General features: G+C 38.1%; 1 protein-coding gene and 1 gene segment (V, D, J or C); one reads left to right on the forward strand and one right to left on the reverse strand.

The window, feature by feature from the left end:
* Window positions 1-4,185: 4,185 nt before the first annotated feature.
* Window positions 4,186-8,467, reverse strand: cabp5b (calcium binding protein 5b). Its single transcript, XM_056407431.1, has 6 exons — window positions 8,258-8,467; window positions 6,993-7,023; window positions 6,733-6,876; window positions 5,956-6,065; window positions 5,672-5,819; window positions 4,186-5,199 (listed from the first exon to the last, which is right to left on the reverse strand). The coding sequence occupies exons 1-6, from the start codon at window positions 8,306-8,308 to the stop codon at window positions 5,171-5,173; spliced, it is 513 nt and encodes a 170-aa protein (XP_056263406.1). The 5' UTR covers window positions 8,309-8,467; the 3' UTR covers window positions 4,186-5,170.
* Window positions 8,468-9,818: 1,351 nt separating this feature from the next.
* Window positions 9,819-13,886, forward strand: LOC130188526 (immunoglobulin heavy constant mu-like). The segment is given in 3 exon segments: window positions 9,819-9,852; window positions 12,029-12,313; window positions 13,738-13,886. Coding segments are annotated over 3 exon segments (468 nt in total).
* The last annotated feature ends 3,066 nt before the right edge of the window (window positions 13,887-16,952 follow it).

Raw genomic sequence — 16,952 nt, forward strand, 5'->3', positions numbered from 1 at the left:
TCCAGTGTGTCATTGGAAGCCAAGGTTGCACATCTCTGTGTCACTGGGATGTTCTCAAACCAGTAGCGGCATATGCAACATGATGTGTTATTACATCTCGTATTAATAATAACACACACATGTTTTTTTATGGACAATTTTGCCATTAGGCTACAGCCTCGCACATATATTTACAAGACAAAGATAGCGGTTCAATTCAATTCAGTTTATTTGTATAGCCCAATTTCACAAATTACAAATTTGTCTCGGAGTGCTTTACAATCTGTACACATAGACATCCCTGCCCCAAAACCTCACATCGGACCAGGAAAAACTCCCAAATAACCCTTCAGGGGGGAAAAAAAGGGAAGAAACCTGCAGGAGAGCAACAGAGGAGGATCCCTCTCCTAGGATGGACAGATGCAATAGATGTAATGTGTACAGAAGGACAGATTTAGAGTTAAAATACATTCAATGAATATGACAGAGTGTATGAATAGTTCATAGTAGGCATATTCCACGATGGAGACCTCCACGATCCATCAGGCAGATGGCGGTGGGGAGGAGGAGGGCGGAGTCTCAACAGGACAGTGGCGTAGTCATGAGCAGGAATTCCACGACCCAGACGATCTATGCCGTCTCATAGGGTCCGATGACCCCATGAGACGTAAAGTCAAAAGGACTTCCGGGGAGAAAGCAGAGTTAGTAACGTGTGATTGAGAGATGAAAATTCATCCTTAAGGAGAGAAAAAAGAGGAGATAGGTACTCAGTGCATCCTAAAACGTCCCCGGCAGCTATAAGCCTATAACACCATATCAAGGGCTGGACCAGGGCAAACCTGATTCAGCCCTAACTATAAGCTCTGTCAAAGAGGAAGGTCTTAAGTCTACTCTTAAACGAGGTGACTGTGTCTGCCTCCCGGACTGAAATTGGAAGCTGGTTCCATAAAAGAGGAGCTTGATAACTAAAGGCTCTGGCTCCCATTCTACTTTTTAAGACTCTAGGAACTACAAGTAGTCCCGCATTTAGTGAGCGAGCTCTCTAGTGGGCAATATGGTACGACAAGCTCCTTAAGATATGATGGAGCATCACCAATCAAGGCTTTGTAGGTTAAGAGAAGAATTTTAAAAGTGATTCTTGATTTTACTGGGAGCCAGTGCAGAGCAGCTAGTGCAGGAGTGATGTGATCTCTTTTCTTAGTTTTAGTGAGAACACGAGCTGCAGCATTCTGGATCAACTGGAGGGACCTAAGAGATTTATTAGAGCAGCCTGATAATAAGGAGTTGCAGTAATCCAGTCTCAAGTAACAAACGTGAACCAATTTTTCTGCATCTTTTGAGACAAGATGTGCCTGATTTTTGAAATATTACGTAGATGAAAGAATGCAGTCCTTGAGATTTGCTTTACGTGGGAGTTAAAGGACAAGTCCCGATCAAAGATAACGCCAAGATTCTTTACAGTGGTGTTGGATGCCAGGGCAATGCCGTCTACAGAATCCACATCACCAGATAATTGATCTCTGAGGTGCTCAGGGCCGATTAAAATTACTTCGGTTTTGTCTGAGTTTAACATCAAGAAATTGCAGGTCATCCATGTTTTATGTCTTTAAGACATGCTTGAATTTTACCGAGTTGGTTGCTCTCCTCTGGTTTTATCGATAAATATAGTTGAGTATCATCTGCATAACAATGAAAGTTTATGGAGTGTTTCCTGATAATATTGCCCAAAGGAAGCATGTATAAGGTAAATAAAATTGGTCCAAGCACAGAACCTTGTGGAACTCCGTGATTAACGTTGGTGGTTATCGAGGCGTCATCGTTTACAAATACAAACTGAGATCGATCTGATAAATAGGATTTAAACCAAATTAGTGCCGTGCCTGAAATGCCAATCGACTGCTCCAGTCTCTGTAACAGGATGTCATGGTCAATGGTGTCGAATGCAGCACTAAGGTCTAACAAGACCAGGACAGAGAGGAGTCCTTTATCTGCTGCCATTAAGAGGTCATTTGTAATTTTCACCAGTGCCGTCTCGGTGCTGTGGTGTTTTCTAAATCCTGATTGAAATTTCTCAAATAAACTATTATGATGTAGAAAGTCGCACAACTGATTTGCGACCACTTTCTCAAGGATCTTGGAGAGGAAGGGAGGTTAGAGATCGGTCTGTAGTTAGCCAATACCTCTGGATCCAGAGTGGGCTTCTTCAGGAGAGGTTTAATAACAGCCACCTTGAAGGAGTGTGGTACGTGGCCTGTTAGCAGAGACACATTGATAATATCTAATAGAGAGCCGCCAATTAAAGGCAAAACGTCTTTAAGCAGCCTCGTCGGCATGCGGTCCACGAGACAGGTAGACGTCTTCGAAGTAGAAACCGTTGAAAATAATTGGTCACGGTTGATAGGAGAAAATCCCTCCAAATATACACCAGGGCATACAGCGGTTTCCAAGGCCATTCCACTTGAGGACAGATTGGCACTGGTTATGGGCATGAGATTATTAATCTTGTCCCTAATAGTTAAAATCTTTTCATTAAAGAAGTTCATAAAGTCATTACCACTAAGGTTTATAGGAATGCTCGGCTCCACAGAGCTGTGACTCTCTGTCAGCCTGGCTACAGTGCTGAAGAGAAACCTGGGGTTGTTTATTTTTTCTATTATTGATGAGTAATAGGCTGCTCTGGCATTACGGAGGGCCTTCTTATATGTTTTAAGACTATCTCGCCAAACTAAGCGGGATTCTTCGAGATTAGTTGAACGCCATATGCGTTCAAGCTTGGCTGACGTTTGCTTCACTTTGCTGGTCTGAGAGTTATGCCATGGAGCAAACCTCCTCTTCCTCACTGTCTTCTTCTTCAGAGGGGCTATCGAGTCCAGTGTCATTCTCAGAGAGCCTATGGCACTGTCAACAAGATGATCAATCTGGGACGGACTAAAGTTAGACCAGGAGTCCTCTGTTATATTGAGACGTGGTATCGAATCAAATACAGAAGGAATCGCTTTAAATTTAGCTACAGCACTATCAGTTAGACATCTAGTGTAGACACTCTTGACTAACGGAGTACACTCCGTAGTATAAATTCAAAAGTTATGAGGTTGTGGTCTGACAGAAGAGGATTCTGTGGGAAGACGTTCAAATGCTCAATGTCAACGCCATAAGTAAGAACAAGATCAAGCGTGTGGCCAAAGCTGTGAGTGGGTTTCTGTACTCTGACAGAAGCCAATCGAGTCCAACAAGGAGATGAATGCAGCACTAAGGCAATCATTATCAACATCCACATGGATATTAAAATCTCCAACAATAATAACTTTATCGGTTTTAAGAACCAAACTTGATATAAATTCTGAGAATTCAGATATAAACTCTGAATATGGACCTGGTGGCCGGTACAGAATCACAAATCACGCTCAACAATTCCCGTGATGGCCTTTTTGTAATGCAACAGTATTAACAACCCGAGAGGGATTATTTTCTGCGAAAGTTGCCAAAAGAACGAAAGTGGTCATAAAACAAATCTGTTGTTATTATCAGTGGCAGTATGCCATTCAGAAATATTCATCATACTTGTTCAAATATGAAATAGATTTCATATGGAGCATTTTTATTCAGATATAGTTGCACACATGCATCTAATGTGTCAGGGCTGGTAGCACGGGTAGTGAGGTGCAGGAGCTCATCCGCAGAGGAATTGACAGGACTCGGTGTGGATAACAAAAGGCGCTCTTTAATGAGGCAAACGTTTTTTTTAAAGGCAAAAGGATCATCACAACAGACTGCAAAGCTTCCCAACATCAGAATCAGAATCAGAAACAGTTTTATTGCCAGGAATGTTTACACAAACGAGGAATTTTTTTTGGTGGAAGGTGCAACATTTGGACATGACAAACAAACAACAATCAACACGACAGAAAGACAACAAGTAATGTGAAAGTGTTTGGGTGTGTGCTTCAAGTGGTGTGTTTTAGTTGGCGTGTAGTGCATGCAAATAAAGTGGCATGTGTGTGTTAAAGGAGTGTGTGGAGGAGGAAGAAGAAGGAGGAGGGAGGAGGAGGAGGAAGAGGGAGGAGGAGGAGGAGCGGGAAGAAGGAGGAGAGAGGAAGGTGGAAGAAGAGGTGGTAGTCCTGGGGGTGACAGTCAGTCAGTCCGGGTTCCATGAAACGCTTTCCAGTGTGTTGCTTGGGAACAAAGTGCGATGATGGAGAGACTGACTCAACATGCAGTTTTTATTTACCTTATTTTATTTACCTTAACATTAGGAATATTTTGTCTCACTAACACAGGCTCTTCAAAAACAGCATCTGTGAATTTGTGTCTGTGAGGGTAAAAGCATGTGAGGATGTTTGTTGTCAAACTACTGTGTTACATTTTACATACATGTACAATTTGCAAAGAAAACAGGACTCTTTAATATCGGAGTATACACCTTGCATTTCTATTTTTTTTAATTTGCAAATTGTAAAATATAAATAAAGTATTCGTCAAAACTCGAACATTAGGAATTTAGACTTCCAGAAAACACATTTGTGAATCCCATGCAATGGTGAAAGAAATACTACATTCTTTGACTTAAGTAACATTAACAATACCACAACGTAAGATTACTCTGTTACAATTAAAAGTAAAATTCTAAATCTTACTCCTGGCACAAAGTATGTGGCATTTAAATATACTGACAAATAGCAGGGAAAGTACTCTGTGCAGAATATTGCATTTTTAGAAAGATCTATACTAGTGGACTACAAGTAGTGGTGCATTACTGATGTTGTAGCTGATAAAGGTGGGGAAAATCCACAACTATTAATGAAACAATAACATATTTTTGTTGATAAATATTTTCTTTCATTAATCTGATTGTGAAAAGCAACTAGTGACATATATTTTCAAATAAGTACGTGGAGTAAAAACTACAACATTGGCTTCTGAAAAGTAAAGGACAAAGTAGCATAACATGGAAACACGAATAAAGTATCATAAAGTATATCTACTGAGCCACATTCCAACACACATAACAGTGTTAAAGGAACTACTAGCCGTTAGTGGTCTGTTTTACACCCTAGTGAGACAGAAGCATGGGAGGTCAACGGCAGTCGAGGGACGGCCAAGCTGAGATCATGTTCTCCAAGAGTCACTGATTGTATGCCAGGGTCAGGCTGCAGTCACTCTTCATCACGGTCAACCATTCATGTCGTTGTCCTCAGTTCTGCGACATCATCTTCACAAACTCTGTAAAGAGGATAGACACGCTATGAAACGGACACTGTTTTTTAAAAGGTTTATAGCAAACTGAGAACAATTATTAAAATTTCTCATACATATTATTTGTAAATTATGCATACAGTAAAAACCTGGCAAATTACATGTGTTTTTTTCACAAACATTATTTTTATCATTATTGTACGCATGAACAAGAATACAACCACATTATTTGAACACGATGTTTTCATGGCGAAGGTGAAACTAATATCATGAATCATAGCTCAGAGATATGCCAGTGAACTGTACAAGTGAGTCAACAATACAAGAGTGTTTCTACTTTCTCTCAAACACTTTCAATTGTAGCAACTTACTAAATATTATTGATTAAATGTGTGACTTCAACTCTTGTTAGAGCCACTCAGCCGACTCAACGTTTAGAAGAGGATAATGCAAGGCTATACAAAAAGTATAATACTGTTTGTGTGTGCTTGTATCTCACCCTCGAAGTCGACTGTTCCATCTCCGTTTTTATCCGCTTCTTTGACCACTGCATTAATTTCATTTTTGCTAGTTTGTTCTCCGAGTAACTTGATCATGGCATGTCTCAGCTCCTCAGTTGTGATTGCACCGTCACCATCTAAATCGAACTGAAGGAGAGGGAAAGATTCAAGATTCTTATTGCAATCATAACATACTGTTTTGCCAGATTTAAGCTCTTACAGTATGTTCATGTAATATCCACCATGGAGCGCCAAGGACCAACAAGTTGAGAATTGAGCTCACCTCTCGAAATGCGTCTTTGAGTTCCTTCAACCCGATCATCCCTGCAGTTTCAGCCAGGAGCTTGGGGGTCATAAGTTCCACAAAATCTTCAAAGTCCACCCGTCCCCCCACTGTAGTAAGACAAATAAGCAGGCATTAGTCAGAGTGCTGTAAAACCATTGTGAATTCCTCAAAGATGGCATAGTTTAGCTATAATCATTAATAAGTTGCATTCAACCCTGCTGCACCAGGAAAATGTTGACTATAAATGCAAACACATCACTTCCTTTGGTCATGTATCTTCTTGGTTTTAAATATCTGACATAATTCAAAAGCTCAGTGGAGTGTAAAGTGTCCTAAATGTGCATCGGATGGTTTACATTCAACTGTCAAATGTGATAAATAACCAAGATGATATCTTTCTGTTAAATGAATGTGACCCACTATTGATTAGCCAGAAGATGGACTATACTAGTAATTATTCCTGCCGGCAAATTTAGAAAACGAATATGTAAATATGCTGCGTCTCTGGAGACCATTGTTAAGGAGAGCGTAAAATACACATTTCCTGAAACAAAAAAAGAAACGGTTATTTTTCTAGATTTTTCTTCATATATTCTGAAACATGTTTTGGTAAAAGGGAACTACTTGTTTGAAATCCACTGTAGTCTCAGAGAGGTAATGAATGACCTTTTTCAAATTCTACGTAACCTGCAAAAAATTGCATCTAATAATAATTCTGTCACACCGGCTGACAAAAGGAAGAAAGCCGTATTCATAACGATGGACATTACTCACAATTCATGTTGATGTTCTGACTCAGTTCTATGAGCTCCATTTCAGTGGGCATGTAACCCATGGTCCTCATCAGGTTCCTCAAGTCCTTACAGCTTATGAAGCCGTCCTTATCTTTATCAAACTCTATAAAAGCTTCACGTAACTCTGGAGAGCATATAGACACAACAAGTTAGATCTCGTTTGACAGAAAATATAAAAAGGTGAACAATATTATGCAACACTTTAACAAGTAGATATGAAAGTCAGTAAAATTACGTTACCTTCAATCTCATCGTATGTAAGAGTTCTTGTCTGTAAAACAATAATTAAATGGATAAATATGAAATCATTTTAGGATGTTTTATAGTAGTCTATGACAAAAATAATATTCCACTATTTTTTTATATCCACAATAATCTTTGTCAAGGAAATGACCTCCTCCTATAAGTTGCAAACATAAATATAAAGGTCTATATTAAATATGAAATATAAAGTATATAAAGTGTCTTAATAACATTAGAATATGATTATCATTATTATTATTCACATTGCAAAAGTTTCACATTTTGAACAGGTTTTAAATTGTTGTGCCCCTATTTTATTGTTGTGCACATGCATTTATAGTATATCATGTTGGTATATTACAATTCAGAACTATTTAAAAAAAACTTTTATTCATTTCTGAAACATATTGGTCAGAATTTACTTTTGTAATTAATTTCTCTCGGAAACATTAAGTTTGAATATTGCAACATTATTCAAATCAAATAACAATTCTGAATATCTATGCGGATTAACAATTTGTATCCGCTTTTATGTACACAGGATCTTGGATATTATTATGTATACCATCATATATAATTCAACCAGCTGTTTCTAATCTTACACATTAATGTGCTGTATTGTTTACAATATTTAGAACACTTGTCATATATACATTTTTTTCTTATGTCATTGTTGGTCACAAGCGTTTAGTTTATATATATATATATATATATATACTGTATATATGGTGTGAATATGGGTTGACATTAGTGTACAGACACGTTACTGTTTGTGTGCCTCTAACATCTTTAAATATGCCATATTAAAACATTTGTTTCAATCTTGCAGTGTGTTATCTAATTGATCCAAGATCTTATGAAGTTTATGCACCGTGGGATTACAACTAGAGCAAAGGTTGCCTACAAATTCAAATTGATGTGCACAATTTTGAGTGCCAATATATTTGCCTAGTGCTAAAAAGTTTACCGTCCCACCGCTACTCCATAACGAGACTATTGTGTTAAGCTTCTTTTTCCATTAATATAAAATAGCGCCATATAAGGATGACCAAAATAACAAAACAATATTTGTGTCATAATTGATCAACAGCTGATAGTAGGATTTATGTTCGTGGTAAACTACAGAAAAATATAATCAGGATATATAAACATACTTATTTAATTTGATATTCAGAAAACTCATAATCTAAACACATGCTTTTATTAAAAAACAACTACCATTAAGAAATAACTTGTCAAACCATAAAATCATTTTGACTTACGGGTCTTTTGGCTCCGCTCCTGAGAAAGATGCAGGCTTGTTTTGTACTCATGATGGTGGCCGTAGTCGAGATCGTGGCTACTTGTGTTTGAGAATGTATTTTTGAAATGATTATATATGCCGCGATATCATCCAGCTTCTTGTTTTCTGAGCGAGCTTGTGTCTGTGTGCAAACCGTAATCAGCAGTGAGCTGCGTATGCCAGAGAGGAGGGATGAGGTCCCATATGGATTATCTTTAAAGCTTTGGGCTGGAAAATAAAGATGAGATTAATGCTGTACATATACACCATTTCATATAGAAAGTCCAACATTACTTGTGCTTTTTTATAAAGCATTTACTCTAATTTCATGAAGATTAAATGCATCTTAATGTTATAAACAAGATATCTTGTAATTTAATACTGTTAACTTATAATAAAAATATGTATCTCACTTTATCTTTGGATTTCAATCTATATTTATTTGGCCGAAGGAAAACTTTGGAGAATTCCCCGAGTTTATTATTATTGAGTTTGTTATTGTTTGCAGTCTGTTGACTCACTGCTTTCTTTCCTGTGGTGCGAGTTGAGTAAATGACCGTCTGAAAGCTTTTTTATCCATGAGCCCCAAATGAAACCAAACAGAATGCAACAGATGGGAAAGAGAAGAGGGAAAGAACTCTATAGTATTAATAGGATTGTGGACCACGTGCCTACATATGCAATTGCTATTATTGTATGTTGTTTATTATTCACAGCATTATCTGATTATTAACAAATGACAAATGAGATGTATTTAAAATGCTTGTTTGCTGTATTTTCACATTAAATAAACATCATCAGCCTATTGCATAACCATATGCATTGGTAAAATGAAGGCTTCTGTGCAATTTGAGAAGATATCATCAATGATCACATTGAAGCTGAATTGTTTGAAGCCCATGATTAAAACAAATGAGCACGAAAGCATTTTGATCACACGACATGAAAACAAAAATGTCTTTATGTCGTCGCAGGATCAGTAATATCTGACATCACAAGCAGGACTCAGACAGGTTTTGTCTTGCTATGTAAGTTACAGACTACTTTTGTAAAATAAGTGTTGTAATGAAAGTGGAATTCCCCACAGAGTTATATCATCCTTATACTTGAAATAGTAAAAGAGTAAAGTGTTGAATAGGCTTTGTCCATTTAAAGAAATCATGTCACATATGACACAGGAGCACAATGACATTTTACAAACGTTTACTATCTGTTGAGGTGCTGGTTATCGTATATTTGTTGATTATACACGTCATTTAATAATATCACAGTGGTGCTGTTGGATTTATTGAGGTATTTTCTAAGTGTTCCTGCAGTTCTTGTCAACCACCTGTCTCCTTGTCAGACTAGAGGTTGTGGTTTGTGACTTCCTCTTTTCTATGGTTTCTACCAACATGTGTTGTTCTACAACAATGTAGGCTACTGTTTAATAATATTCCCATCTGTTATTTTGGAAGGCAGGTGTGATGCATTAATGTTACATTATACCATATTTAAACTGTGGAAAAATAAAAATGTGTAATAGCTTAAAAGGACACAACATGAAAGAACAACATGTGTTACGCAACAGTCAGAGTAAGTGACGCACTTTTATGATATACAAAAAGACTACAGTTGCTAGGCGGGGGAGGGGGAGGCGGATGGGTCGGGGGGCACAGAGAAAACCAGGTGGGCCTCACCTTTCCTAGACCAATCATATGCTACTTAATGAGTAAAAAATAGGTTACCACTGTACTTTCATAAATGCACCTCAGTTGAATCATACAAGCCGTATACATCTTCATCAGAAGTCCCAGGCATCAAAAAGAGAAACATAAACAGCATCGCATAGCCTGGCAGCTATTATGAAAATGACTGTATGAAAATGACTTGTTGAGACCTCTCTGATAATTACAGCCTCATGAAACTGTAAAACAGAAGACTAGAGACCTTGGGCATTAAAAGGATTTATGACTTTCTATATTGATAACTGGAGGATTTCTGCACAGTTTTCAGAACAGAGGCCATCCAATCGGCAACAAAATCTAAAATCTCCAATCTCGATCCCAGATACTCATTCTTACCCCAATCATCTCCCACGATGAAAGTGCTTGAACTTGTTGTACTCTAAGAAAATGAGCTGATAAAGCTCCAGCGAACACTTTGTGAAAACCACTCAATTTTGGGGATTAGAAATATTTCTAAAGTGAGATATGAATGTAGAAATCATACTATAAAAGGCATGATGTGTCTATTCCATAACAGAGCTTCATAACAGGGCTCCCGAGAAAAGGCAGAAACCTAACAATGAACATCATTTGTATTGTTAAATTAGTTAGATTGAGTCTCTTAACCTCAAGACTTATTCTCCCAATTTTAATAAATAGTCTTTTAACTTCACTCACTTAGTTCAAGTTGTCGCCCGTTTTGTTTAGTCTTTTTTACTTGTGATATAAAAGAGTGCTTTCATATATATTATTTGACATGTGTAGCACCCTGAAATGCATGTGTTGTTTCACAGCGTTGAACACCTGTTCCTATGCTCACTTTGAAGGGAGGAAAGTGCTTGTTGACCTTTTTTTGGAAGAGAGCACTGTCTCTTTAAGAGAGGGGTGTGAAGGAGAGGTGCGGTATGCAGGCTGAAGACAACACGATGCTTGTTTTAACCAGGAACTTGTTAATTAAATGTATAAAAGAACGACGTGTTTCTGAACAGTTCATTTTAAGGGTGCAACACATGCCAGCAGATGTTTTCTTGTGTACGACCGCAATTTCTTTTTTGTATGTCAACTTTCAGTTCTTAAGTAGTTTTTCTTCTTCTGGAGGCTCCACGTCTCAGTTTGTCTGTGGTTTCAAAACAGCGGAAATAAGAAAACTGAATCTATTAAAAGTTTTTTTTTTTAAACAGCTGCAACTAATTCAAATATAAATCGTGATTAACTTGCTTTCACTTCACTCATGTAAATTAAAAAACAATAGCATCCAAATCCAATTGATCTCAATATATATAAATATATATATATATATACACACACATACATACATATATATATATATATATATATATACTTTAAATATTTGAGAAGAAACATACTCCAATCTGTCATTTGAAAAGAACATTACTGGAGAAGAGCATGAAAATAAAAATATTCTAAATTAGAAGGAAAAAAAAGGAGATTTTTAATCTCAATGAGGCATTTAAAATAAAAAATAAAAAAGGTAGCTTGACATAACAATATGTTTTATTTCATAATTGGCCTCACAGACAAACCAGAGAGTGAGGTGGACAAGAAGGCTGAAGCTCTGCTGCTGATACTTTAATTCTTTGCTTGTATACCGTCTGTCCTCTGCACCTGTCTCAGAACTGCTTCTTTCCATCTATCTGCATAATCCTAGTTCTTTTTGAAGTCAGTCTGCCCCCACTTCCACTGTTTATTGATTCTTAACATAAAATCTGTGTTTGCTTTGCCAGAGCAGTCAATGTATATGCAGAAGCAAGCATTAAAGCTCTGCTGTTCTAATATGTAATTTTTTTTACCATGAAATAATGATTTTCTTTTTACATTTTTATGCGCAATTTTGTAATAATCGACAGTAATTGTTAATCTGAGGAGCGTAATCACAATTTGCATATGTGCAAGTACATACAGAAAAAGCATAGTCTATTGTAATTTGAGTTTACAGGAGCATTTTTAACCATTGCTTCTGCATATATATATATATCTATATAGATATATAGATATATATACATATATTTATGTTTGTTTTTCAGTTGTGGTTTATGAGCTGCCAACTCTTAAAGTTTGGGCCTTCACTGATGATGAACTGAAGGCTTCCTTCTCCTGCGCTGCCAAAGATTTTACACCAAAAGATTTTGAGATCAAATGGCTGAAAAATGACAAGGAAATCACCAACAAGGTATATGAAATCAAAACACATACTCCTGAGGAAAGAAAGGAAAATGGAACTACACTGTAAAGTGCAGCAAGTTTTCTCTCACTGCCATCCAGTGAGTGGACTGATAACACCGAGTTGACATGTAAGTTTAAGGGGAAAGGTGAAACGGGTCCAAGATTCACAAATTCATCCGAGTCTTACAAAGATCCAGTTGGTATACTTTGTGAGTAAATTCTTTCAAAATCGTTTTTATGTTAATGTAATTGCTTTGTAAGATTCTTGCAGCTAATTCTATTGAATAATTCTTCATCGATTCCTTACTTGGCAGGTGAGGGATGTCCTCATGCAGATGCAGTGGCGGGCCGTGGGCCTGCCTCTGGGCCTGAGGAGGTCTACACAGTCCACATTATCCCCACCTTATTACTATCATTATGATGCCATGGCTTTGCCACAGGGCTGCTCAATAGGAGGATCGGAGGCGTGGTGGTATTGCAGATCGCATAAAATTAAAAAAGCCCGCCGCCCTCTTCTATACGTCTTTTGTTCATTTTTTTTTGTGTTGCCTTAGGGTCAGGTTGTTTGGTCAATATGACATTACCCAATATTACTTAATTTAGGATTAATTTTCAATGTTTAATATAATATGTGTCGTTGTTCTTTCACAAAACAAACATAAGTGCCTCACACTTAAAAAACAAAAAAAAATATTAAATAATAATAATTCTCTGGTTTTTTAATTGCTGGCGTCAAATTGAACCCAAAAAAAATAAAAAATAAATATAAAAAATAAAGGTAACAGGAGGGTGAGGGTCAAAATACGGAAAAATGACAGGTGGAGGTTGGACTAAACAGCCGTCTGATGTTGATCCCGACTGCAGTTGATACACAATTTCTTCTCACATCTCACTCTGCTCGCCTCTCGGCTGCAGAATGCAAAACGGAGAAGAAAAAAAAAAAAAAAAACACTTGCACTAAACAGTTCAATTAACAGGGCATTGCATCAAGTAAGATTGAAAATATCATCTTCCTCGACCTCTTCGACTCCTTCCTCCTTCCGCCTTTGTAGTTTGAAATACAAACAGTTTTCAAATATTAATTCCAGTATCAAATTCAGTTTCCTTCTTATAGTTTGCATCTTCTACCTGCCCATAGGCCCCTCCCAATAGAAAATATTGGTCAACTGGCGTGCAACCCTCCGCCTGCTAGCTGGCTCCTGGCTGCCTGCTGGCTGGGAGCTGAGACCGGGGCCCCGAGGAGCCAACCTAAAGCTGCATTGAATTCACATGATTAAATCAGCTACATTGATGAAGATTTCAATTGATTAGATGCAGATTCTGAAGGCCTGATTCCTGATTTTGGCCCTGCATGATTGGATATGGCTGGACATAACACCTCAAAATCAAATCTCAACCTGGCAGCAGCGCAAACAAGCAAACCAGCAGAAACTGCGAAAATAATAAAAAACTCTGGGAAATAATTGAATACATATTTATTATTTGAATATATTTAGAAAAAAAATATATTCTGATGATGTTATATTTTAATATAAATAGCTGGCCTGATGATGCCGGCCCGAGTGTGCAGATGTGGAGGTAAAGATTGAAGGCCCCACAATGGAGGAAATGTTTGCATCTAGAAAAGGAAAACTAATATGCAATGTCATGGTAAGAAAACCATCCATCGATAAGATGTTTTGGGAGAACCAACATGGGACGATGATAAATGATACATGATGATTATCTCCGATCAGATCCCATTTTGTGGACATTTAAAGATTTTGTATGGCACTTTTGTAAGAAGAAACATGACAATAAATAAATGAAAATCAAATGAAATGCACACGCACACCATCCTTCGACTCATTTTTGCATTTAGAAAATGTTAAATGTGTTTCATGATTACAATAAAATAAACAGTATTTATCATCAGGGAAAGGCCTTACAGTATTTCACGTCACAATATCAGCACCACTGTTTTATTTACGTTGGCCACTCGAGTGAGACAAAGCACCACATACATCACGGGTGATTCGCCACCTCTTTGAGGAACAGCAGTTGTGTCGCAATTTGAAGATACTGACAGGTCTGAACTGGAAATGTACGATACAGAGCTGCATTCAGTTGGCAGCACAAACCAAGACTGTTTATTTATCTCACACACACGTAAACACACGACGTGTGCGTGTACTACACGCACACACATACACGCACGCACACGCACACCTTGTGGGTTTAAAGGAATTCACATCTGGGAGGTACAACATTAATCAAATCCAGGCTTCCAATTGGCTACCTCTGGAGTGATCTGGCACTGTGTGTGCCCTGATTGGCTGGGGACCCTTTGGCAGCCAGCCCACATCTGTGACGCTGTTGCTGGGATGGAGTCACAGCATGCTGCTGCCAGTCTTAGTGCCAAGGCACCAGCAACGGAGAAGCAGGGCATCTTGCCCAGCAGGCTGCCTGAGAGCGTCACCCAGTCTGACACCCCCATCCCCTCCCATCCTCATATGCCAAGCCTCCCTCCCACGGGGTCCTTGCTTGACCCCTCTGGTGCGTCTATAAACCAGGGACAATAGTAACAATCAAACATCTTGACACATATAGGAGAACTATTCTCGTTACAACTATTGAAGCGCCCCTGGTGGAGGTGCACAGTGGCCAACAGTAGACAGCGGTGGTTGTGCTGAGCAGCTCCCAACGTTTAATGTGTGTAATGTGAAATAGTGCAGTGGTGTAAAGAGAACACATGCTCCGGCAGCTTTACCTGGGATATAAGGATTTAAAGTACATTTAATCACATCTTGTCTTTTCCTTGGAGTTATCAAGAGAGAGTCTGTTGAGCATTTAGACCTTTCTGGACTTTCTTAAACCACATCAGCTTAAAGTTATAGAGTTATTATATTTATCATGTCATGATCAGCATAATCTTAATGCCATCTTCAGAGCTCAGACAGACAGAGACAGAGACACACACACCTCTAGTTGCAGACATGTTCCACAGTGGGCATTATTGATCAGATGGAAGTTACTCTGTCTGTACTCTGTTATCTCTGTTTTTCACATAAACAGGATAATTATTCAGGGAGGCGGTTTTCTAACAAATGACCTGTACAATGTATACTATATCTTGAGAAATATGGACAGATACATTCTAAAAATGCATTTTTTATTAAAATACCAAATTAATGGGAAGGGGGAAAGCATACCAAAGTATACACACTATCAGCCAAGCTAAAGCATCTTGATCTCCGTCCTTTCTCTGTCCATTCTTACTGTTACAATTGCTTCAAAAGAAAAGACAAGGTGACTACAGTAAATCAAAGCATGTCAAGCCTAAAACACCACACCAACCACATTATGCCATCATGCGTATTCTGTTAATGTATTTTATTAATAATATAAGCTGCAATGAAGTGAACGCTAACATGCCTAGAGGCCCTGGTACCAACCAAATATGCAAAGGCAAAAAAATACAGTGTCACAGGCATTGCCTTTGCACCTGACCCCAAAGACATCACAAAGAAAACCTCTGGAGAAAAGTTTCATAACGGTCAAGAGTTGTATGACCAACATGACATGACATTTCACAGTCACACACATTGTCTAGATTACCCATTCGGTGTGTAGGACAACACAATAAGTGGTGTGCTATCCCACCGTGTATAAATATGCAGGCAGGCAGTTTCAATCAGTAAACCACAACAGGAACACGCCATTGTGCTGGTAGTTTGAATTTGTATGTTTCTACGGTCATTGTCTAGAAACCAGAGTAGTTATTATGAGGGCCTGTTTAGATATCAAGTGTAGTTGCTTCTCAATAAATATTGAAATCACAGTTGGAACCAAACAAAAGGAACATTTCAATTTATATTGCAATATTTGCATTTTTTTCGTTATAAACACTTCCAGCAGGTGGCGATATTCTACTAACCATGTTAACCTATAATGTAATGTCACCAACAGGCCTCATTCACATGAGACATGATTACGTCTCACAGAGAGCACACGTGTAAATGATCAAATGGATAATGGCTGATTAGCATTTAACTGATTCAGTTGGAGGATCCCGGCACTATGCATGCTGGCTTCTTCTGTGTTACTTGAATAAAACACAGCAAAGTAAAGAGACAAGCCACTGCAAACCGTGTAGGCTTAATGTTGCAGCTCTTTCCCTGAACGAGAAACAAGAGTGACGACTGGGAAATAACTGCAGCGTCAATTTGAAATTGAGACTCGCCATTTTGCTTTATGTGCGAGGCGAAAACGATGAAAGAAGTGACTCAACGAAGACACCTCAAACGGCGAAATGTCCAAAGAGAAAGAACCCTAATCTAAAACACCAATAAACCACGGCCTCTTGCGGCTTATTGTTTCATTACACTTTCACCGTATTTCAATAATGTACAAGGCCAGCCGTTATCTGTTAGACGTCATTCACCTGCGTGGACTGTTGACAAGAAGGGGAGGGGTCGAGAATGAGTTCCTGTTCCATTGGTGGCCTGTAAGTCATACAAGTACATTTACTCAAATATACATTTTAGGTATCTATGCTTACTTGATTATGTTCTCTTCATGCCAATCTCTACTTCTACTTTACTATATTTCAGAGGGAAATTAACTATCTGACGTTTTAAATAAGCATGTGAAAAACGTACACTATTATGTTTTGTTCCAAAGTAAACTAACAGTAGGCCTATACACAAGTACAACTAAAGGGAAGGTCAATTAACATCCTACCCTTTATCCAAATTAATTGCAAACTATTTTGATAAACAAGGATGTTCTCTTTCGCTATACCAT

The sequence above is a fragment of the Pseudoliparis swirei genome, chromosome 23, assembly GCF_029220125.1.
Source record: "Pseudoliparis swirei isolate HS2019 ecotype Mariana Trench chromosome 23, NWPU_hadal_v1, whole genome shotgun sequence".
NCBI classification, from domain to species: Eukaryota; Metazoa; Chordata; class Actinopteri; order Perciformes; family Liparidae; genus Pseudoliparis; species Pseudoliparis swirei.

Bases quoted from the DNA above. Each gene is read 5' to 3' on its own strand.
- cabp5b (XM_056407431.1), bottom strand. From the start codon at position 8,308: ATGAGTACAAAACAAGCCTGCATCTTTCTCAGGAGCGGAGCCAAAAGA. The intron at 7,024-8,257 runs GTAAGTCAAAAT...ATTGTTTTACAG, and splicing joins GGAGCGGAGCCAAAAGACCC to ACAAGAACTCTTACATACGA. The intron at 6,877-6,992 runs GTAACGTAATTT...TATGCTCTCCAG, and splicing joins TACATACGATGAGATTGAAG to AGTTACGTGAAGCTTTTATA.